The 24,767-nt window shown below is 40.5% G+C and overlaps 1 protein-coding gene across 1 annotated transcript in view; it reads right to left on the reverse strand.

Annotated features, from left to right (window-relative positions):
- ROCK1 (Rho associated coiled-coil containing protein kinase 1) overlaps positions 1 to 18,917 on the reverse strand; it is an 83,762-nt gene extending 64,845 nt beyond the window's left edge. Inside the window, exon 1 of the mRNA XM_015616440.2 lies at positions 18,758 to 18,917. Within this exon, the coding sequence (XP_015471926.1) occupies positions 18,758 to 18,850 (93 nt within the window). The 5' untranslated portion in view covers positions 18,851 to 18,917. The remainder of the gene's footprint in view (positions 1 to 18,757) is intronic.
- Positions 18,918 to 24,767: the final 5,850 nt, after the last annotated feature.

A 24,767-nucleotide genomic window follows, 5' to 3' on the forward strand; every position in this document is an offset into this window, starting at 1 on the left:
GCTTGTTACTAATCATCGTCATTCCATAAATGAACATATTTGGACTCAGAGACTTCAAAAGGAAATTAAGAAGGCAGTTGTATCTTTTGTGATATTCAAACAAAATGCACTGGCATTGAGGTAAGCTATCATTAAATTTAACTGAACTCTGAACTACAGATAAACCATTTGACTTAGAAAGGAAAAATCCAACTATATGACATTAGGAAATGTCTAACACCAGTAAGTGTGTGTGTGCATACATCCCCTACACACAGATTTACACATCCCAAACAGACAAACATTTTAAGTAATTTTCTTTTTAAAAAAGTGACCTACTACTTTCATTCAGATTCACATTTTAGAAACTGTTTTCTTGGTGAGAAATAAAAAGTACCAAAAACTTCAACAGAGACACAAATTCCTTTGCACTTGCAAAATTACAAGTAGCTCATGATGCAAAGCTCTGTATGCTTAAGGCAGTCTTCAGAGTCTGAATACAAGCAGTGCAGCATTTCTTCTAATACTGTCATATAAAGCACATTCAAAATCCCCCTTACTTGTCTCAGTCAAGATAACACATTGTATAATTTGCAGCAAACAGAAAATAACCTAATTTCCTCTTTTCTGAACTGCTGCAGATCAGCTCTAAGATCATGTCACATTCACATGTTTAGAGCTCTCTTTCCTTCCAATACAGAATTAAGGGACAAGTATGAGAACTGGTCATTTCTTATAATTTTGTCCCTTTACCTATTGAACTATGGACATGATAAATTTCCAATTTATTTAACCTTACCTCATTGAAAAACCTCTTTATCTGCTTATTCTCTGAAGATGACAGTCCAGTTCAAGAGATTCAGTTAAAAGCCAACTTTTATAAATAACAACACAGGTAGAGATAATACCTTGTTTTGTACAAGTTGCTGTAAAGAATTAAGAGAACAGCAGAAAACCAGTCTATGAATAGATAAGCTGTTCCTTCTGAAAACCAATACAGAAGTCCATAGCTGTCCAGAAAGACAAGAGCAAGAAAATTCAGAAAAAAGCTGAGTGGAATATTTCTAAATTCTCACATACTATTTCTACATAGAAGTTAATATTAACAGCAGAAAATCTGCTGAATATCCTACAGCCTAACTTGCTCTGCTTGCAAACATTGTTCGATGTCATAAGCATGTCAAAAACATTTTCATTTTTAATTACTAAGTTTTTTAAAACTTTTAATTACTAGCAGTATGATCTTAAAAACTACAAAACCAAAATTAGGGTAATACAGCTTACATTCTTTATCAATTCTCAAAATAAATATGCTATTTTCTGTAAAAAGGGAGAAAAATACCTTCAAGTGTCTTAAAAGGCCAATGTGGCTTAGATCTTCTGTCAAGAGTCAGCTACCAACACACTGAATCATTCTGAACTAGCAGAAACATAACAAGAACCTGATGGTAAAGGAATGACTAAAAGACATCCTGATTTAACCTCTGTTCTTTGCAACACCACAGTGACAGTGACTGAATTTGCCTGTATGGCACCATCTGAAGCATCTCATTTCTTCAAAAGAGTGTGGGGAATGCCAATAGCCTCACATCACAGCAACTGGGAAAAGACCACAAGCAATAGCTGGAATTTTATTTGCTCTTTCCACTGAGTTCTTCCAATGCACTTTTAATTTCATGTAATACACCTTCTGCTATGGATCATGGTAGCTGTCCTCCTGTCCCACAACTCAAAACGTAAGAGGGAGGTAAATTCTAAACGGCCCATGGCTAAATACTACAGCTATTGAATGTAGAACAAGGACAGTAGCTGTATTAGATGCTGGTTTACAAAACAGATAAAAGAGGCTGTTATAGAAAAACTATGGCTTCACTCTTGATGGACTGGCCTGAGGACTGTTGCTGCAGAACCCTCATTGTGCAAGTGGAATTCTAAAACAAATCCCTAGTACTTCCAAGTTTTATTACAGAAAAGTAATCCAGTAAGAAATAAAATACATTTGAAATTAAAGAATAGTTTTGACTTTTTTTTTCCTTTATAATTCTTATGGCTCCATCAGAAATACAGATTGGCCAACTACTTCAGTTATTTTTTTAAAGTGTACCTGAAGCCTTGATTTTATGCCCAAATAAACTATGTATCTTCATCTAGTAAAAGTTAAATGTTGCTTGGCTACATCTGACTGTATATGGTAACAACCCTTTCTATCCAAATTACCTGTATTACTTTCAGACAAAGAAAGAAAGTACATCCTATTTACTGAAAACTTCATTCTAGCTAATTCATAATTTGGAGACATATACTAATCAAGCAACTTCTCACCTGAAAACTGCTAGCTCCTGATCATTTTGCAAGTTTCTCTTAGCAAAGGTAGCTAAGTGGGCTAACTTAGCAGAGGTAGCTTTTCAATCTAAATGGGTAGTTTGAACTTGCTGGTTTAAATCTTCAGAATATTCTTTCCCTCCTTCCAGACAGAGTTCACCTTAACTTCTGAAGTATTAAATATCACAAACAGACAAAAATTAACTCTGTGGGAGCTGCTTTCCCTGTTGTTTTCTTTTTAAAATTCAGATACTATTGCTATTTCGAGTTACCATTTAGAGAGAAAAATATTTAAGAAAATAACAGCAGTTTATATTTTTCTCCATTTAAACTAGATTTGTTATGCATTCCCCATGGTTGAGTTTCTTCCATGTCTTCAGGCCACTACCTTTAAAAGTTTTTCTCTTTAAGTCTCTTTCGCTCTCATGAGACCAGATGTGATATTAAAAGAGAAATTAACATCATGGTCCTCAGCACAGATATCATATCCTGTACAGTATCACCTTAGAAAATGGGACCTTGATAGCTGAGAAAACAATCTGTACATATAGCACATACCATTACTTTGTGCTTAACTAGCACTGCTGCAAACATGTTGCACTGATTTAAAAGTTTCACTGAGGCCCTGAAACAAGGCCAGGAAAAGGCAAAGGGAAAACCAACCACTGAAACATGTAGAGGTGTTTTTTATCAAAGATGAAGGATCACAGAATAATCTAGATTCAGTGCTACCTCTAAAGTTCACCTGGCCGAACTGTTCACAAAAAAGGGAGCCTTAATGAGATTGCCCAGCACCCTGCTGAGTCTTGAAAACCACTGCGATGGGGACTATGAGGAGACTGTTCCAATGACTGACTACATAAGTAAAAGTAACAGCAAGTAACTGACTAGTTTATCACAGCAAAAACTTCCTTTTGTACATAAACCTTCCCAATGCAATGTACATGTTGGCCCTTGTTTTCTCCTCCTGAAAAGACAGCTTTCATCTTTATAGCTGTCCTTTTAGCACTGGAACACTGTGATGAGGTCCCCCAAGCCTTCTTCAGGGAAACACCTTCACTTCTCCCTCACAAACCAAGTTTCTCCAGCCCTTTGATCATCTTTGTGACCCTCCTTTAGAACTCTCCTTGAATTGCAGGAACAAGAACCAGACGCCTCCCAAGAGATGTGGTCTTACCAGTGCTGAATGGAATGATCACACCTCCAACTCTGCTACTGACCCCTCTGTAGATGTAGCCCAGGATCCAGTCTGCTTTTGCTCTGTGTTTGCTCTGCTGACTCATGTCCACCTTGCTGTCCAGCGGGCCCCTCGGGTCAGCAAGGCTGCTCCCAACCTCACAGATCCCAGCCTGTACTGGTCTCTTGGGTTGTGTCATCCCAGATGTAAGACACTGCACCTGACTTTGTTAAACGTCACGCTGTTCTTGCTTGCCCACTCTTCCAGCCTGTCCAGGTCTCTCTGTAGGATGTCTCTTCCTCCCAAAGGGTTCTCCTCACTACTCAGTTCAGTGTCATCAGCAAATTTACTGAGGGTACTTTCAATGCCACCATCCAGCTCATGCAGGAAGATATTGGACAGCATCTGGCCCAGCATCCATCCTGGAAGACCCACTTGTGACAGGTTGCAAGCCTGAGTAAAACCCACTGACTACCACAAGTTCTGATATATTTTTTAAATAGTACATATTTGATGTCACACCAAAATTAATTCAGCTCTATATTAGCAAACTTTAGGTAGATTATTCCTTGTGCAATTTCAGTGTCACCATTCAGTATACAGAAATGTTCTCGACACCGTTTCCTTCTAACAAAATCTAGAGTAGAAAATTATAATTGCACAGTACTGAAAACAGAAACTCCTATCAATTTTTCTGAAGCTTACAGTACTTCAACTGAATTTACAGATTTTTTTTATTTTAAAGGAAAATTAATGTCATGATTTCATATTTTTCATCACATATAGTATGTATACATTTATATAAAAGTCTGTTAAGGTACTGAGCATAAATTTATATTAATCAAATTAATTTAATTATAATCTTGAGTGATTAATGACACAGAAAGCCTTTCCTGGGAATGTGTTAAACATGCCTTCAGACTTGAAAAACAAGCAAGAATTGCATATGAATTTATTAAGGTACAAAACCACTACCAACTCTGTATGTAAGGCTAACAAGAAGGCAAATTATTTCAGAGACTAGTAAACTTTATTTATTACAATCCTCAAACTGCTTAGGTCAATGGAATGGTTTAGTGATCTTCCCCCTTTCCTCCAGCAACTACACCACTGGAAACTATGGCTAACAGTGTTATACTACTGAGCATTATCAGCTGAGCATTGGACACTACAGTTAAAGTGCAACTTAAAATGCATATATCTTCATTTTAACAGCTTTACATACCTGCACAACACAATTCAAACAGCCACTACTGATATTTTTCTATTGAAAGCATCAAATTTCATTAAGCTCCTCCTTGTATCCAGTTTTTCCCCTAAAAATACATTAATTCTCTACCACACGTTCAATGCAAAGAGTGATGAACATGATACTAAAAAAGCTAATACATTGTAAAAGTTTACTTATTATATTGAAGCACAGCAATTTTTAGGTTCATGTACTAATATGCATTAGCATGCAGAGAAACTAATTTTCTTTACTTAAAAATAGTATTTTACAGTCATAAGCCCATGTCCACGGATTCCCTCAGTTTCCCCTACTTGTCTGTGGGAACAACTGTAACTTAAGAAAAATACAGCTCTAACTCAAAAGGATAACCCTCTCAATGTTTTTTTAACGATTTTGGGAATCAAGAGAGGTTCCAGCTGACCAGAAGATGGTAAACATTATCCCAGTTTAAGAAGGGAAAGAAGGATGACCCTGGAAACTACAGGCCTGTCAATGTCACTTCAATGACTATTATGGAAAAGCTCATCTGGAGAGGTATTGAAAAACACCTGAAGGACAATGCAATCATCAGTCACAATAAGTATGGGTTCCTGAGGGGAATCTGCCTCGCTTGACAGATTTAATTCCCTCTTATGACAAGGTTAACCCACCTAGGTATCAAAGGAAGCCAGCAGATCTAATCTTTTGGGATTTCAGTACAGCTTTCAGTACTGTCTCACAGAGTCCTACTGGACCAAAAATGTCCAGCATTCAGCTGGATAAACACACCATGGGATGGGCAAGCAACTGGCTCATGGGTCAGGAGCAAAGGGCTGTAGCGAATGGGATGACATCAGACTGCTGACCTGCCACTAGCAGGGTTCTGCAGGGCTCTATCCCCCACAGGGACTTGTGTTTCATCAATATCTTCATAAATTACTTGAATGAAGGACTGGAAGGAATTCTAAGTAACTCTGCCAGTGATGCTAAATTGGGAAAAGCTCTCACTCACTCTCTCAAAGGCAGGGAGGCCCTGAAGAGAGACATCAACAAATCTGAGAGCTAGGCAACCACCATCTATATGAAGTTTAACAAAATACAAGTGCTGGATTCTGCACCTGGGATGGGGCAACCCCAGATGTACATACAGACCGGAATGAGGGGCTGGAAAGCAATGCCCAAGGGAAGGGACCTGGGGGTCCAAGTTGAATCTGAGTCAGCAGTGCCCTGGCAGCCAGGAGGGGCAGCTGTGTCCTGGGGAGCATCAGGCACAGCATGGCCAGCTGGGCAAGGAAGAAGATTGTCCTGCTCTGCTCTGGGGCAGCTTCACCTCGAGTGCTGGGTGCCACAAAATTAGAAAGATACAAATCTTTCAGAGAGTGACCAAACAAGGGCTGCAAAGGTGGTTCAGGGCTTTACAAGGAGTGGCTGTGATCACTTGGCTTGTTCAGCGTGGAGGAGACTGAGGAAAGACCTCACTGCAGCCTACAACATCTTCCTGAAAGGAAGTGGAGGGGCAGACACTGATGTCTCAGGTCATCAGTGACAGGACCCAAGAGAATGGCATGAAGCTGTGTCAGGGGAAGTTTAAGTTAGGTTCCTCAACCAGAGGGTGGTTAGGCGCTGGAACAAGCTCCCCAGGGGACTGGCCACATCACCAACCCTGACAGTTCAAGAAGCATTCTGACAACACCCTAAGGCACATGGTGTGTTCCTTCAGGTTTGTAAAATGTTCAAGGTCAGGATGATCCTTGTGGGTCCGTTCCAACTCCATATTTCTGTGATTCCATGAAAATAATTAAAAATTTGAACACAATGGATTATATTCTAACAGCAGTTTGTAACATACCAATGAATAAACAATGTTAAACAGACTCACACCTGCCTTTTGACTTTAAGTCTTGCTGTGGAGGTTTCTGTTGACCATTCAGTTTGACACATGTCCTTGTAGCTTGATGTCTACTTTTTGAGTACCTGATGGTACTCCCAGTGAAATTTCCCTATCCCTTAAAAGGAGTACAAAAAGTAACTTGCCTCCACACCATCAAACCCACAAATTGTGGGGGCTGGGGGAAGCACTTCCTCATTTTAGATGCAAGAAACAGAAATACAAAACAGTCTCACAAAAAGACTGAAGAAATCAGGAAACTCTAACTTAAGGCACATTAGGCCAAACAAACAATTCCAACACCAAAATCATCTTTCATTATCATCTTACTAATTTCTCTGCCTGTTTTCCAAACCTCATATTTGTATAATTATTTTTCAGACAGACAACACTTCCTTCTCCACAAAGGGCATTTTTTTCTTTCTTGTACCCTACCCTTGCCACACTATAAATGTCATCTGTTGTGTTCTGCAGCTAAAAATATTCAAAAGTACAGAAGGATGTATCACATTATCAAGGATACAGCACTGATGCTTCCTATTCGTTGATATTTTATTTTCTAAGGCAAGAGGATAATGTGGCACACCAATTTTCATTTCACCTCCTGTCTTTTCAAGAGATATTTGACTGGTGCTTAAACAAGAGGAAGTATTTGAATTGAATGATTGACTTTCCACAACCTCAACATCAAAAGGATAAAGTTATTTTTTTATAACTGTCAAGAATTAAGTAATTTATGGTAGGTAAATACCCATTGCACAAATTTAAGAATTAATTTGAGACTATAAACTGACAGGACTGACATTACTGACAAAATAATTTTTGTCGACTGCCCCATTAGTTGCTTCTCCTTTTCATACTAGAACATGATTATTGGTTTTACTTCTACTGCAAAAGTGAAACAGAAATTATCTGAAGAATGAAGAACATAAAATCATGACAATAGACACCACCCTTCTGGATTTAAAAATCAGGTGATTCTCGTATTTTGCAAACAGGAGGACACTGGTATCTTGTCCAACTTAATCAGGTGCTCTTATGGGTAACACTGCTTCAGTCTTCTGGATGCAGAAAGAGAGCTTAACAAATAAACCAGCTCATTTCTGTGAGCTTCACTTCATTATACCTGAAAGGCATTTGTTTGTCACAATGAAATTCAAGGGAAGCAAGATCTACAGACAATTATCTAATCTTAAGCACAAGCTTTAACTCTAAGTTGCAAGTTACTTGTTAAAGTTTGCATCTTTTTCCATTTTTATGAAAGAGGTTATGTTGATTCCAACTACCCTGACAAAAAAAAAAAAAATTGGTAGAAACACCATATTACTTTTTAAAGTAATTCTTAAAATTATGACCCTATTTCCTTTTTTTTCCTCTTTTGCTAATCCACCAGCTCAGAAGACTTGTTCTTAAATTACATGTAAGAGGAATTATCAGTCAGAAGAAAGCTTAGGATTTCAACTTGTTTCTACAATACACCTTTGCAGAACACTGTTATTTCCCCCCACAAAATATGAGTAATGCAGCACCACTGTAAGGTAAGTTTTTCGATGTTAAAATATACAAGAAAGAAAGCAAAAGATGTCCTGCTTTGGTAGAGTTAGTTAACCTCTCACAAGATAGCCAGATTTGAATGAAAACCTTCAGCTCCCTATTCTGGCTGAATCTTACACTGAAAAATAAGGCTTCTACTTACAGGGCATCAGAAACTTTGAAAGAAACTTCCCAACCTGCAAATAAATGGGTTTGATCAACCTTTTCTTTTATTCCTGACCATATTTATGAGTCCATCAAACTGCAATGAAACAGGGTATATATAAAGAAAAAAAGATCCCTTTTTCTTTCCCCTAGAATTCATGGTTCTTAGACCCTTCTCTCCCATTAACTTACCAAGAACTATGATAGAAACTATTCTTTAGATGAAGGTGAAGTTAATCTGACTCCTTTTCTTTGCCAGGGGCTCAAAGAGGAGATGACCAAAGAAAATAACAATGCAGCCGTCCCAACTATTCCCTGATGCCAGCAAAAATCAACTGCACAGAAGGCAGAAAGTGACAGAGGAGTTGTCTACAGTCTCTGCAGTCCCAGACCCAAAGCAGCTCCTGCATCACCAGTGTCTAACACCCCAATTTTACCTCTAAATAGTATCTGCTTAAATCCCAAGTCCAAACTACTAATGGTATGTATGCATTCCGTTCAGAAAAACAAAAGCTTTCTTATCAAAGCCGGAAGGCATTTGAGGACAGAAAAGAAACAAAAGGAAAACACTTCAAAGATTCCTCTGACCTTAACAGTCATCAAGAATTAGAGCGAGAGACTTTTAGTCCTGTCCTTACTCCAATCTATCACACAGAATCAGTGAACAGCTCTGACCTTGCAAACTACGTGATACAAGACCTTCTTTGTGTTACAACTTAATTCTTTAGAGAAACAACCCAGAATTCTCCTAAATATGGTTTTCTTAACAAGATTCTTCATAGTTTGATTCAGAACCACACTGTGACTAGCTCTGATGATTTCTCTAACTACCTGATTTTGCAAGTCAAAACTATCTCCAAACACTTTAAGGTCATGCTACTTCCAAAAACCTTATGCACAAAACAGTTTGTGGAGTAGAGAAAGGCTAAAAATAGCCACAGGCATTTTAGTAAAAGACAGAAGACAAAAGCTCTTCCAGGAAACCTACAGATTTATTTACTACAAAGAAAGCCTAGCTTTTTAATGACATGTCCAATTATAAATTCAGTGTATTGAAAAAAAAAACAAACCAAAACAACCAACCAACAAACCCATTGCTCAAACAAAAAGCAACCTAATAAAATACACAATCACATCAATTGTTCAGCTTTCACTCACAGGTCTACATGGGCATTTTTTTATTTACGTCACCATCTCTGCTCCACAAATGTTGGCAACAACAGGCCCTCTTTCAAAAGCAATGGTGATTGTTACCAACACTAGCAGAGCAAAAAACTTCAATTCCTAGTGAGTCTTCCACTTGGCTGGCACCACTTTTGGCCTTGAATTTCCACAAAAGCATGTAACAGCAGGCTTGAATGGTCCCAAGACCACCAAAACTGTATCATTGTTATGCTGACAATTGTTTGTTTAATTGTCAATGAACTTAATAATAAATTAAGTTGAAGGAGGAGGACAGCTACCCACAGAAGATGTATTAAAGCAATAAACAAACCATTACTGAAGTGGCAGAACCACCTTCCCTCTTTGAAAAGGGAGAATAAATTCTCTCAGCTCAATACTGATGGGATTCTCTGCATGCCTAAAATCAAAGCTACTTTCTAAGAAGAGATTAGTATAAAAACACATTTGTATAATCAGATTTCAAAACAAAGAAGGGAATTCTATGATTCCACCTCTAACACTGACAGCAGTGCAGGGTATCAACATAAAGTTGTGAGGCATCAGTATTATCTATTTTCAACCACAGCTTCATGTCCTGCCTGGTACTATTCACACAACCTAACACCTGCAAAAAGCACAAGCCAAGTATAACCAACACTCACTCACTGATTGTTCTACCCACACCTCACTCCTCCCTGAAGAATCTTCCCCATCCACTCCTACTTTGTTACCTCCTGGTTGGAGAGGTTTCCTCCCCTCCTAAGTACTTAACAGAGTCTCTGCACACTGGTAGTCAAATGAGCTCCCAGATCTCAACGGTGGAATTAACATTCTGGACTGTCATCCATACTCTAGGAAGCTGGTGTTTGTTGTACTGACACCTTATACTTCAGCTTCTCTGAAGTCAAAGTTTGAAGATGAAGTCTCTCCTCTGAAGACTCCACAGGCAGAGTGGAGTCTCACCAGTCTCTCAGGGACAGGTTCCTGTCACATCAGTTTCAGAAAGTCTTTCACATCTCCAGAGCAACAAGTTCTACCCAGCATCCCTCACTGCCTGTCATGAGGAAAATGATCCGTGTACACAGATACAGAAAACACAAGGCTACATAATAATGAAAAACTGAAGTAGCACTCATGGAGTGTACACTGGAGATCACAGCAAGGCATTCACTCTTTTTAGCTCCAACAGAAAAATCCTACATCTGTTTCAACCACAATCACAAATTAAATATGAGCTTATAAATTCACAGCAACTGACCCCTCAGATACAAATCTTTATGGTTAAAATACCTGAATCTACAAATGCCTCCATGGAGAAAATTCCTCTGGTCTTCTGTGGCAAATACCTTAAAAAAAATTATTTGGGCTTGAAATAGATTTACTGAACAAGAAGGCCAGAACTCTGCAAATAAATGCCGAATGAGTACTGATAACTATTCTATTTAGTTTTGGTGAATTTTATTTTCCACTGTGTGAAGCATCAACAGAGAAAGTATTCTTCTGAGAAGTGGAAAATTACAGGTTGCCCAGAGAAGTGGTAGAGTTGTCAAATGCCTTCTTGGGCAACCTGGTCAAGGCCACTCTATCAGAGCAGAGGGATGAGGGACCCGCAAGGTTCATTCCAGCCTCTATCATTCTGTGAAAAAAACATCATTTGCACTCAACACCATACTACTTTCCCACAATATATGGTAATAAAAATTAAGAAGGCAGACTTCCAAATCATCATCCAAAGTAACTGATTTAGACAAAAGAAGCAAGTATCAAACAGTAGCCAGCTGGAGATGAATGCCCGAACTATTGTTCCTTCACACTTTCCCAGTGGAAATAACCATTGTGGCCATAGTACAAGTTTACTAACCATCTGCTGAAAAATGTAACATCTCCAACCACAAAACAGGAAAAAAATTTCCTAGCTGAAATCTCCAGATGTCAGAAGAAGCTTCTGACTTCCTCTTCTTCAAAAAGCACATTCCAGATGACATACTTAGTTTTGTGTAGTCAGGGTTTTTTTTCGCCTTTATTTATTTGCTAAAAATTATGCTCAGCCTCCACAGAAACAGTATTTTCATAGCAGTCAGTGACTACACAGGAAAACAGCCATCTTCTATTAATGCATCTTCTATGTAGACATCTCATATCAAGTTTTCCTCTAAATATATTCATACCTCCTTAGCATTTAATACATCTCAATACAGTGCAGCACCAAGTACTGTGCTGCTTTCAAGAGAAAAAAAGTATAAAGACACAATTAGTCAATATTTACGTAGCTATTAGAATTCGAGGATTTTTTTTTAAGTGAATCTTATGACTCACAAAGATCTGTAAGAAAAAACAAGTATGTGCTCCACTTGTGTTGCAGTTCAATTATAAGCTCCACAGCCCAAAGACACTCAAGCTAGAGACACTTGTAGGTAATTCCAATCCAGAGTCCAAAATAAAGCCTTAGTGTGTATAGTGTTTCCTACAAAGGTTTCCAAGCGTTAGGTCTTTGTATCATCTCTGACCATGCAACTGACAAAAAACAAGAAAGCTTTCACATTTCTGAGTTCTATGAAAGAAACAGAAAAATGAATGCATATAAGAAACATATGAGAAGCTAAAACAAAGAAATCTGCAGTGGATTTTAATTAGGACCTACTAATAAAGAGATCTTACATACTGTCCCCATGACAGTTTTTACTGTATAAATATTGACAGGGAGTGGCAGCCTTTCAGTTAACGAAAGCCAATCCTTTACAAGATTTTGAGTATCAGAATAGACTTTGACCCCTGCTCTGGTCAGAAGCTGGTGCTGATCCTGTTCTGGTTCTCCATTAGCAACATTGGCAGCCAACCTGGCCCAGCAGCTCCTGCTCATCTAGACAGTGTCCAGAGAGCTGGAACTGGATGTACCACAGCATCTTAGACCCTGCTGATGCTGAGCACACTACAGAGACATCTCTACCCTGCTCACTGGAGACTTCAGCATACGCAATCCAATCATCACAGCACAGCGAAACAACATGGACAAAAAGAAGCTCCAAACCACTTTTCTTCTCAAAGATCCTGTTTCAGTGCTTGTTCAGTCACTGCACAAAGAACCATTTAGGTTGGAAAAGACCTATAAAATCATTGAGTCCAACCATTTCCTCAGCCAAAAGCAATCACTAAACCATGTGCCCATGTGCCACATCTACATGTCCCTTCCAGGGATGGGGACTCCATCACTGCCCTGGACAGCCTGTTCCAATGCCAATGATCCAGTGTCACAGTTTTCCTGCTGCACGTGGCTCCCCACTCCTCCAGTTGGCCATCTGTGCTGTGTGCCTTGGCATTAATTTGAGTGTTAATTTCAGCAGACTGCTGAGGAAGCTAGAAGATGGTGTTATTTGCGCTTGCTTTAACTAAGCTATAACAGGGTGTTGCCTGTGTAGTGCCTGCAGTTTTACCAATATTGTCTCATCATCCTTCTGGCTTTATTGCTGCTGGAATGACTGGACAAATTAAGGCAAAGACAGAAAAGGTTTCAACCATTCTCCAATTTTGTTCTCAGACAAGTAAGCTTAGGTTTTCAGTATTTCTATTTGGAACTGCAAATTCTTGGTGACAAATGAGTTTTGATAAATAAAATCAAGAAACATCCACCAAAAAAAAAGATTTTAATTACATGGTTTGGGACCTCTTAAATTCAATATAAACATCCTGTATCAAGACAAACATCTCAGTGTTCTTTGGTAAAAGACCTTAAAAAGCTTTTTGTTTTTATATATTACTAAAGTATGACCTAGGGAATTCTGCTAACAGCAACTGTGAAGCTACCAACATCATCTGCTCACAGGGCTTCTCAGTATTTATCAAGTTCTCAATGAGTGGCTCCTGAAGCTATCACTATCTTCAAAGATTTACAGACCAGCAGGTTGATTTTCAATTTGTCCAACAAACAAATTCCAGGTGTTTCCCTCTTCCTTCCCTCAAGCAACAAAAAATAAAAACCTCTGCAGTTGCCAGGGAAAATGACATTGTTTACAAATATTTTAACTTTGTAAGAGCATTTATAGCTTAGCTGGGTGTTTTACTTCTCTTGTTGAAACGTGTCTTAACATCAACTTTCTATTATCTATACTCACTAAAACTATTTATAGGAAAAATAAATAATTACATTCCTACACAGCCTCTAGTTTTATATGCAGAAGAATTGGCTAAGTTAACTATTAATTCCTCTGTAAAACCTACCATACACCATGAAACAAATACTAATATTTTGACAGTTCCACATCTCTACTGTTAAATTTCTAAAGGCTAATGTAATACTAAAAAATTCTTAAGAGATGCAACTTAAAATAAGAACCCATCAAGCTACTGTATACTCAAAGCCAACTCAAAGTTGCATTTTACCTTTGACTAAAACATCAATGTATTTATTTTATCATTAACATTAATCTTTATATTCCATAATCTGTAGTGATGAAAAGATAATATAATATAATAACACTAAATAATATTATTAATATTAACATTAATAATTAGCATTAATAATTTTTGCATATAAAAAAATTAGATATGGTAACTTGAAGACATGGAATTGTATTTCTGGGTCAGCCAGAAGTCTTATTTTGAATGTAATTACCAAATCACAGAATGGTTTGAGTTAGACCATGCCTCTTTAAGGATCATCTAGTATCAACCCCTGCCATGTGTAAGGACAATTTCCCCTAGACCAGGTTATTCAAAGACCCATCCAATCCAGCCTTGAACACTTACATGGATGGTGTATCCACAACTTCTCTAGGCAAGCTGTTCCAGTGCCTCACCACCTTCCCAGTAAAAAACTTCTTCCTCATGTCCAATCTAAATCTATACTCATTTCCATTTAAAGCCCTTGCTCTAACATTAACAGGCCCCACAAAAAAAGGTCATTCTCTGACAGAAGAGCCAAAAATTCAGATAAAAACCCCAAATCCTTAGCTACAGGGCTGCTCTCCAACTGTTCAACACCTAGTCTGCAGTGATACTGGTGATTGCCCCAACACAACTGCAGACCTTCCACTTGGATCTAAAGAATGGTAGAAACATGCCCAAAGGGATTTTGTCAGTCACAACACTTTCCCTAACTTTGAACTATCTTCAGACAACTTACAGAATTCTCAAGCTGACAATCTGTATATGTTCATGAAGTTCTGCTTCTTGAATATACATACATACATATATATATATATATACACACACACACACATATATAAAAAGCTTCACTGGCAATCACAGAAACTTCTCAGATAACAAATTTTTCTAGCATTTCATCACTCAGATTTTAAGAGCAGAGTGAGTGTGGTTTCAACAGCTATTTGGATACATAAATCTAAAGTAAAGGTACTTTCAGTTATTTACTTTTCATTTATTGCTTTTTTAAAAAATTATTATCCAAATCCCTAGTCACAAAGTCTTCAGAAGTGTTCTCTAACATATTTAACAGAAGGAAAATATGTGTAGTAACAGAGATAGATATATATAGAACTCCAAATCCCAAAGATGAGATCATCTTGCCTCTTCCTATGCAAGACAGATAAACACCAATTAATCTAGCTGATGAAACAGGCCTAGGAAGAGAGATGAATCAAGCTCAGTAGTTATGTATTTTTGGTGCAACAAAAATGGAAACCTCTTCAGAGTAGATAAAACAAGTTTGTGATATCCAGTGCAAACTGCTGTCAGTTCATTTGAAGACACACTGTTCAACAAATGAAATATTTGACATCTTTATATATATAATAACTCAAGTGCCTGTATAAACCATGAAAATACTCTTTGTGAGTCCTTACCTGAACAGAGAGAACATAAAAAAGCATTTTCATGAAAAGTTACTAGCTATTTTAGAACCAAAAGCACAGGCAAATTCAGGTTAAAATGTCCCACATCTATACACTTATTACACTCCCCACTCTCCAAAAACTGGAAGCCCATAAACCCTAAAAATTTACTAAAACATGAGTTCATTCCAAAACTTGTTGCAGAACAATGCTCACTGAATACTGCTTTTCAGTGTTTAAGCTCATGAGACACATAGCTCAAATTAATAGTTACTTTTACTGGCTTTGGGCCTACTCAGCACCCCCACGGAATTCATCAGGATCTGACCACTGCACACCCCACAGTGTGACCACCTCTCTAACACAGCCTTCACAGTGTTATTAGATCTCTTGCGGACTGCAGGATTCCTAGTAACAAATATTTTGAGAAAATGCACTACATGATGCTGTGATACATTGTCTACATTTAACTCAGGCTTGAGCCTCCTAATGCCTCATGAAAAAAAACAGTTTATCTATTATTCCCCTGCCTAGTACTAAATCAAGTGCATGGAAGCCTCAAAGAAACAAATTTAGTTACAGACAGCTGCAACTTAAATTCATTTTCTTCTCTGTTTTTTATTACAGTTGCATAAGAGAAAACAGGAAAAATAAACACATCTCTCTTATGCACTTAAGCTTTATGAACTTCCTTCCTGCAGCATGTAAATTGAAGTTACAAGGCCCTCAGTGTGCCTTTTCCACTTGCTCTGCTGTCAGCACTCTTCTCCCACACCTTCCTGAAACGGTAACACATCTTCCTTTGTATCAGGCCCCACCCCCATCTTCTTTTCTTAAGAGTTCTCACACTACTTCACATATAAATTTAGAATCTTTCTAGCATACAGAACAGAGCTTATGACTTTTACAAAACCCAAAACGGCTAAAAAGCTTATTTAAAGGTTATTCCGTGTCTTGCTTGCTCATCTACAAAGGGTACAAACTGATGGGGAAAAAAAATAAGAACAGAAGAAAAATGAAGCGAAGTTAGAGGATAAAACCGTCCTAAGAGAAGCCTAGAGCATTGCTGAGACTTTTCTTCATACAGCGAAAAAAAAAATGTTTCCTGAATCTAAATGAACCCCAGCTTCTTAAACCTACACATATTGAACATCAGATGCTGAAGTGTCTGTGTATCAGCTATGTCCTTCTACTCAGATATGCACAGTTAGTTATCACCTTTGCCTAGGAAAAGTCAGAGCACATCAATGCACAACCTTAATCAAAGGTAAAAAATAATTTAAATTTTTAAATTTTTATTATAAAGAATTTTTGTATGTAGTCTGACCAGAAAAATGTGATTTTAGTTTAAGTGTACTACTTTTAAATCTAAACTCTGTCAAATTTCCCTCTGTAACTAAGACTTGCAGGGAGGGGAATGGGGAGTTAATTTCAGAAGATATTTAAATTCAGATCAATTACACTTACACCTAAGCATTTCTTCCTTAAAAGCATATCCATACAGATTTTAATGAATTTGATATAGAAGTAGTACTTTGGGCCAAGAATGATGCTGATGATGTCATGAATGTGATAATGATGTGATGCTGTATGATGTGATGAAGCATCACATTAAGAACTAGAGTAAAATATTTAAGCTGTTTAGAAAACGTTAGGATACTTACATTCTTCTATAGAAAAAAACCCAAGAACAAGTGAAACAAAGTGTAAGCCCAGCCAGCAGGAAGATTGATATATTGGCCAAATACATACAAAGTCAGCCTACCAAGTGATTTCTTCAGAAGCAGCATTTTCTTTTTTAATTGGTAATAGTTTAAAAGAAATTTCCTAAAAAAATTGTCACCTCAAAGGACCTTAAAATCTGTGATGCAGAAACATGTTCTTAAACTTTCAACAAGCAAGACTGGAAGCATCCCAGCAAGTTCATTCCCAAACTGACTACAGCTTAGCTCCTAATCACAATTAAGGTAACTGAAATGGGGCAAATCCTTAAACTGATTATAAGATTAAGGAATACAGTTAAAGATACTACCAACTCCATGTCTGATACCTGACAATTCCAGGTCCCCATCGAATGGCCAGCACTTAGCACATACTAGCAAAACTGAGCCATGGTTAATGTAAACTCTGGAGTCTTAGCTATATATATCTCATCTATACTTTTGACACCTTTCAATAGAACCTGGCTGTGAAGATGTCTGATTAGTCTCGAGGTACCAAAATTGACACACTATATCCTAAGAACCAGAGGTCTCCTCATTAGCTGTGGTTCTAAGATGACAGATAGGTAAAGCAGATCAAGAAAAGCAAGTTAACTAAAAGGTACAGTGCTATTTTCCTTTGTGAAGCAGCAGCATCCATAAGGCTCAGCTTTTATCTAGGGATGTAAGTTTGACCTGCCAACATTTCAGAAGCTTACAAACCTGTAATAAGCTAAAGAGAATAAACAATATTGTGAACTTGTACAGATGCTTGCATTATTCTCTTAATCTCTCCACTGCCTTATGCTCAAGCAAACTTTCTGCCAAAAACCATGCAGCAGAAAATGAAGAATGACTATTAAGAGCTATCTCCACCCCCACACCTCCCTTCCCTTCCAACCCTAAATGTCAGAGTTCATACAAGGAACAAATTCAATTTATTTGTTCCTTTCTCTCTGACAACAGAAAGCCAGGGAAAAAAAAAAAAAAAAAACACACTAAAGAACTTCCATTACTTGCTCCAAAGAAAATAAGCCCTCTACTTCAGTGTGAAAGCACAAATTACGCTTTGGTACTATTTAAGGACATCTCTAGGCATATCTAAGGACCCAGATGCATTCCAAACAAATTGGTTGGATTTGGCAGGCAGTTTACTGAGGTACTAAGTGAACTAAATGAGAACTAAAAGATCATCCAATTCTGTCAATCATACCAAATGACGTTGGTTAGTTTTCTATCAGGAAGTGTTGCTTTCCTACGATGCAGTTATAACACTGACAGCACTGGTGAACCCAGGTACGATCAATTAAGGAAACAACAAGCGAGCAGCCCTCTACCCTAGGCCTAGCACAACCAGCAGCTCAAAACGCATTTAAACCCCTGCCCCCACCTGTAAGGGCTTATTAATCGTGTTGTATGTGACTGTCAGCGCTGCAGCGCTTAACCACAGTATAAGAGGACGAGTCTTTAAAAAAGTTGTTGGAGAGAGAACTGGTGTCAAAGCTATTTGAAGTCCTGTGCTCACAGAGAAGAGCGGCACTCACGAATTCCGCCTCTGTGGAAAGGCTCCACCGCCCCTGTGACAGCCGGCGAGGCACAGAGCAGTGCGAGAGATGACAAGTGTGAGGCAGGGCTGGGCAGGCGCCTCCCTGGCAGGAGCCGCTCTCCCGGCACACGGGCACATTCACGCACCCTCAGCCCAAAGCTGAATAAACAAAACACCAGTGCGGAGCTGAGCAGGGCGGTGACTCAGCCAGGAGTGCGAGATTCGGTCCCACAGGGTAAGGAATTCGGGGAGACGTGACCGGGGGCCCATCGGCGCTCCCTACTCACCAGCAAACAGTCCACGTTCACTTCGGACTTGGGGTCCTTCAAAGTCACGTCGATTTTCTCAAATCGAGACTCAAAACTTTCTCCCGACGACATGTTTCCGGAGATAAAAAGTTTCCCTTATTCCAGAGCAATGTACGGTTAAAAAAAAAATAATGAAAAAGTAAAAAACAACAAAAACAAAACCACAAAACCAGGAACAGGCGAGCACAAAAAAAAAAAAAAACCACAGCCTGTAGCAGGCTGAGGAAGCGCCTCCTGCGATATCCCTTCAATCACAGAAGTCTCTGGGGCAAGTCCCCGTCAAGGGGGCAGAGAATCCAAGGGGAGCCCGCAGCAGGCGGGGGACGAGGCTGCTTCTCCCCGCGCTCCTCCAGACACGCACGCAGCTTCCAGGGATGCTCACAGCTCCGTAGCAGGAGGTTTCCTCTCCCTCCCTCCTCTGCTCGGGCCCCACCGTCTCAGCATTCCCATCTTCCCAGCCGGGGAAGCCGTCCTGGGATCCAGCGTAGCGGTCCCTCCTCCTCGCCCTGCTGCTGCAGCGCCGGCGGGTCGGTGCCAGGTTCCGGAGCGCGGCTTTCTTTCCGGTGAACCAGAAGAAACAACAGAAGAGGGGGGGGGAAAAAAAACCAAACAACAAACCCACCCCCCCCAACAACAAAAAAATAAACAAAACAAAACAAAAAAACAATACGGAAGCCTGCAGGCACACCAACAAGGCAAAAATAGATGGAAAAAAATAAAACTTAGGGGAATCCTCTCGACGGCGTGTCTCAGCGTCGTAGGGTCGGTCCGTCCGTGGGCACCAGGCGAGGAAGCGAGGAAGGCACCGTGCGAGTGCCCCCGCGGGCGGCGGACAAGTCACCTCACCGGCGGAACGGCCGCAGCAGCATCTTTCTTCCTCTCTCCTCCTCCTCCTCGCTGCCTCCCGCCGCTGGAAACGCCGGTTCAGCCCCACCCTGCGTCTCACGGACGGGACGGCAGCCCGGACCGCCTCAGGACCGACCCGAGGTTACGACGTGCGAGGGGAGGTGGGAAGGAGGCGGCTTAAGGGGAGGGGAGAGCGTGAGGTCCGGCGGCTGCACGGGAACCTGCGAGAGCCACCAACATGTCCGCCTTCCTGTTTGAACAGTCGGGACGGGCTGCGGGGCGCATGCGCGGGGGGAACAGCTCTGGTGCGGGCGGAGACGGCGGCAGGCGGCGCGCGCCTGGGAAGGAATCACAGTCACAAAATCAATTCGGTTGGAAAAGAACTCTGAGACCATCCAGGACAACACCAACGTGTCAACTAAAGCAGGGCACTGAGTGCCACGTCCAGTCTTTCCTTAATTACCTTCAGGGGCCGTGACTCCACCACCTCCCTGGGCAGTCCATTCCAATCTAATCATGCTTTCTGTGAATAAACTCTTCCCAAAGTCCAATCTAAACCTCCCCCGGCACAGTTTAAGGCTATGTCCTCTGGTCCTGTCGCTTGTTTCCTGGGAGAAGAGGCCGACCCCCAGCTGGCTACAGCCTCCTTTCAGGTGGTTGTAGAGAGCGATAAAGTCACCCCTGAGCCTCCTTTTCTCCAGGCTAAACACCCCCAGCTCCCTCAGCCGCTCCTCGTGGAACATGTCTTCCAGACCCTTCACCAGCCTCGTTGCGCTGGTGAAGGGAAAAGCGGCAGGGGGCGGGAGGCAGCGCTCTCGGCTCGGCCTCGGCCCGGGCCGGGTGTGACAGCCCGGGATCCCTCTTCCGGAGCCGCTGCCTTTGTGTGCCCGCCCCCGCCCGGCGGTTCCGGCGGGAATTGCGCGGAGCCGAAGGGCAGTGTCCTACCGGGGAGAGCGCTCCTTCCCGCCGGCTCCCCGTGCCAGGGGAGGGGGTGTTGCCGCCGTGTGTCCGCCCCGGCTCCCCGGAGGCGCCTCAGCGCTGCTGGATCCCGCCGCCTTGGCATGGGCACGAGGACGGGCACGGGGGGACGGGTGGCAGCGAGGGTCGCCCCTGGAGCTGCTGTGGGCTCCATCCCTGCGGATCCTCTAAACCCAGGCCCTGGGCAGCTGTGAGAGGTCCTTAGGGAATCCCTCACTGGAGATACTCCGGAACCATATGGGCGCTGTCCTGTGCCGCGTCCTCCGGGATGATCCTGCTTGAGCGAAGAGATTGGACCAGATCACGCACTGTAGTACCTTTCCAACCTGACCCGTTCTGTGATTCTGCGGTTCTGTTCAGTCTGATCTGGAGGACTGAAGACGCTGGCCTCCAGGGGTTTCAGTGACAGCCACTCTGCCATGCTGTGTGTCCAGGAGATGCCAGCTTCTGCAGTGCCAGAAGTTTAAAGTATTCTCGTTTATGTCCGGACAAAAGGCGTGTGCAAGGTGGCATACCAAACACAGAAGGAATAGATACTGGCACTAAACATGTAATCTGTGCAGACTATGTTGGTGTTTCCAATTCAAACCTTACCCTCAGATCACAGCAGTGACCTTTTCTTCAAATAAGGAAACAATCACTGAATCCCTTCGGTTGGAAAAGACCTCTGAAATCATCCAGGCCAACCTCTGACTGAATACCATGTCAATTAGAACATGCCACTAAGTGCTACATCCAGTCTTTTCTAGAACACCTCCAGGAATAGTGGTTCCACCATCTCCCTGGGCAGTCCATTCCAATGTTTAACAACCCTTTCTGTCAAGAAACTCCTCCTAATGTCCAACCTGACCCTCCTGTGGCTCAGCTTGAGACTCAAGCAAAGTAATGATTTCAAATATTACTGGACAGAGGCCACTGTACTGGTTCAGTTCTTTGACTTCCACTGCAGTTCCATAAATGGCAATGGCATTTTTACAAAGATCACTATAAATTGCATAGAGATTGTCAAGTCATTAATCTCTGGTGACTGAACAGTTGCCAGTAGCAAACCTGAACCATTACCACTATGAGTTATCTCCCATGTCATGGTTAGGAAACAAATTCATAGCCAAGTGTTAAGAGCATTTAAACTATTCAGTCTTGAATGTCAGTACTTGCTATCTTGCTTTATTCAGAAAAAAAATAAGAAATGGCATTCTATATTTTGCTTTTTTTCTTATCCACAGCTGCCTGCATCTTTGTTTTTGTTTTCTGCTGAGAAATACGTACAGTTAAAGCAATAATACAAGCTACAGCAACATTTCTTGCTCTCTCCTTTTTTTGCTGGCTACTACCACAGCCCTTTGATTCAGAGGGTTTTGTTGCTCTTGGAAATGCAGATGTTCCATTTCAGCAACCCCAGTCCAAAGAGAACATTTCTGTAAGCTACAAGGTGTAGGCTTGGGATCATTTAATATGTGATGCAGTAAGTAATTTCTAAAATACACATCACAGCAATGATAATGCTAACACACAGCATAAGAAAATGCTGCTTGCAGTCTTCATCTAAAGCAAGATGGAAATCATCATTAGAGATACAGAGCCTAATTCACAGTGCTCTTGGGCACCTGATTTAGGCATTAGGGGTGATGCCAAGCCTCAGCAGGGCGATTTGAGTCAGCTAGCTGGAAACAATGCAAAATTCATGAACCGGTAGTAGAGTACACAAGAAGAAGCCTGAATCTGCAGCTCAGTGGGCAGGATCACCACTGTGATCAGCAGGTGCCATTTATGTGTTTTATCCAATGTCTATAGGAAAACTTACAGGTACTCTTGGAAATGCAAAACACCTTGCATCCTCTCCTGTTCTCTCTGCAACAAAGCTACATGAGTCTTGTTCCCTCTTCCTCTTTCCTTCTTTGCTTTTTTTTTTTTTTTTTTTTTTTAACAGTGGCCCAGCTTCAACACAGAAGTCAGACAGAAACACCATCCCATTGTTTGGCAACTTGGAGAATTCACAGAGACAATAACTGGGCATCAGACAGGCCCAGCCTCACATGTTTATTTGCCAGTGAAGGATCTTGCCTCTGGAGCAGTACACTTGAGAACTTCTACCAGTGATTGTAGTGAGCAAAGCTGCTGTGTTTGTGTTCATCTGCGTGCAAACTCTGTGGGTTTCATGTCTGTCAGATTGGGCTTTTCTCACGACTGTGGTGGACTAAAAGTGCTTGTCTGTCTGTCTCAAATAGAACAGAATTTGTGTAGGAGGTACTCATGCAGCTGTCTAGGGAACTCTGAGCACTGCTTTGAAACTGTAAAAGGGAGGCTTTGGCTACCAGCATCAAAAACAATAATAGATTCTAAATTTTAAAAGCAGGTATGGGTTAAGTGTCTGGTGGGATAAAGTACTCACATTATAACTTAAGAGTGTAATGCAATAGTTTTTAATCCAGAGAACATTCATTCACATGCTGGGATCTTAAAGCCCATTTTTCACAAACTTCAGTCAGACTATTTGTATCCATATTATTAAGAACTTGCATGTTTCTAGCATTGGCCCCTTAGAGATCATGAGTCCCCATCCTACACAACCAACTAGTGCATTGAACTTTTGAACGTTGAATTGTTTTATCTTCTTGATAAATAAACTAAAAATGGATAATTTCTTCTTGTTACATTTGTTGTGTCGCATATTTTGGAATCAAACTAGGTTTTGTTGAGTGAGACAGGAATTACTCAACATATCCATGACCTGATAATGCTGAGCTGATAAAGCATGCAAACCTGAAAGATATTTTTTTTTCTCTCATCAAAAGCATGTAATTTCTAATTCCTGAAAGTGTCTCTAAGTAAATTGATGAACATGAACAAACTGATAATCCTAATAAAACCAAAACCATGGTCCCCATATCCATATTCTCTTGCCTGTTTCATAAGATATTTAAATATTCCTGCTTTTTGTGTGATAAAATTGACACTGACTTAAGAGATGATTGTTTGGCAGAGACTGAAATTTCTTTTTAAATACAGAATATCAGTAAACTGTAGAATGACTATATTGGCTTCCTCTAAACCATAATAAAATACTTCTAAAAAGTACAAGTAATACTGTTTATTGTGCAAATAACATTCTTGTACATGAGAGTAATAAAACTGCGTATAAGAGGTTTCAGTAGTGTTCATTTCAGGAACATTTAGCAAACAGCAAGAACACAAGAGCAGTGGAATACTCGAAGTATTGGCTCGGCCCTCTGAGCAGGTACTGTAACTCCCATCCCTCTTGTGAAAAAGCTAAGAAAAAATAAACAAAAGAGCTTGTAATAAAGTCAAAGACTATTCACATTTTTCAGGTCACTAAGTGTGCATCTTAAAAGGCATATACTTTCAGAATGAGAGAACAGGCTGGGACACCCATGTTCCTGAAGTAGCTACTGACTTCAGAAGAGTTGCACAAGACAGAAATGAGACTATATCCTGTTCACCATATTAGGCCAAGTTAGTAATGCATGAGGTCCCCTCACATTCAGCTTCTGATTTAGTCACCATGAAACCTTCAGCAGTTAAATCATGTTATGTTAAGCCTGCCTTTAGTCCACCACCCTCTCTCCTTTGCCCTGAAAAACTGCTGTAGTTTAGCTTCTGCTCTAGTCCTAGGGACAGTTAATAGCACAGGCCAGTGTGGCTTGAAGCCCTGGGATGAAAACTGATCAACAAATCCAGTCCTTGGGCGAAATATTTTATCATTGCTACAGCCCATCTGTGCAACAGGCTATTTGCAGGAGCTTCCTGCTTCAGGCAAAGTGTGATGGATGCTCAAGCAGACATATCTGAACTAGCTTTGAGTAATGATAAAGTTGCACTAGCATTGATCTCAGTGTGCTTGCAAAACCTGAAAAATAAAGACTGTATTAGGTGATGAATGTTGGTGGCTGTAAGTAGCTGGTTTAAAGCTGCAGTCATGGTGATGACCACACTGCAACCTCCTCACCTCCCTTGGGGACTCACCTATGCACTGAAAAGACTCCTCAAGGAATTACAGAGTGAGAGCTTGAGTTGCCAAATGCTCTGAGCAGTGAACACATTAAAATGCTCAATGAATAGGAGAAAGTCAAGAAATGAGAGACATATTTCTCAGAATTTAGTATGCTGAGAAAGGTCATCTTGGCTCTTGATGAGGCAAACCGTA

Source organism: Parus major, chromosome 2 (assembly GCF_001522545.3).
Source record: "Parus major isolate Abel chromosome 2, Parus_major1.1, whole genome shotgun sequence".
NCBI classification, from domain to species: Eukaryota; Metazoa; Chordata; class Aves; order Passeriformes; family Paridae; genus Parus; species Parus major.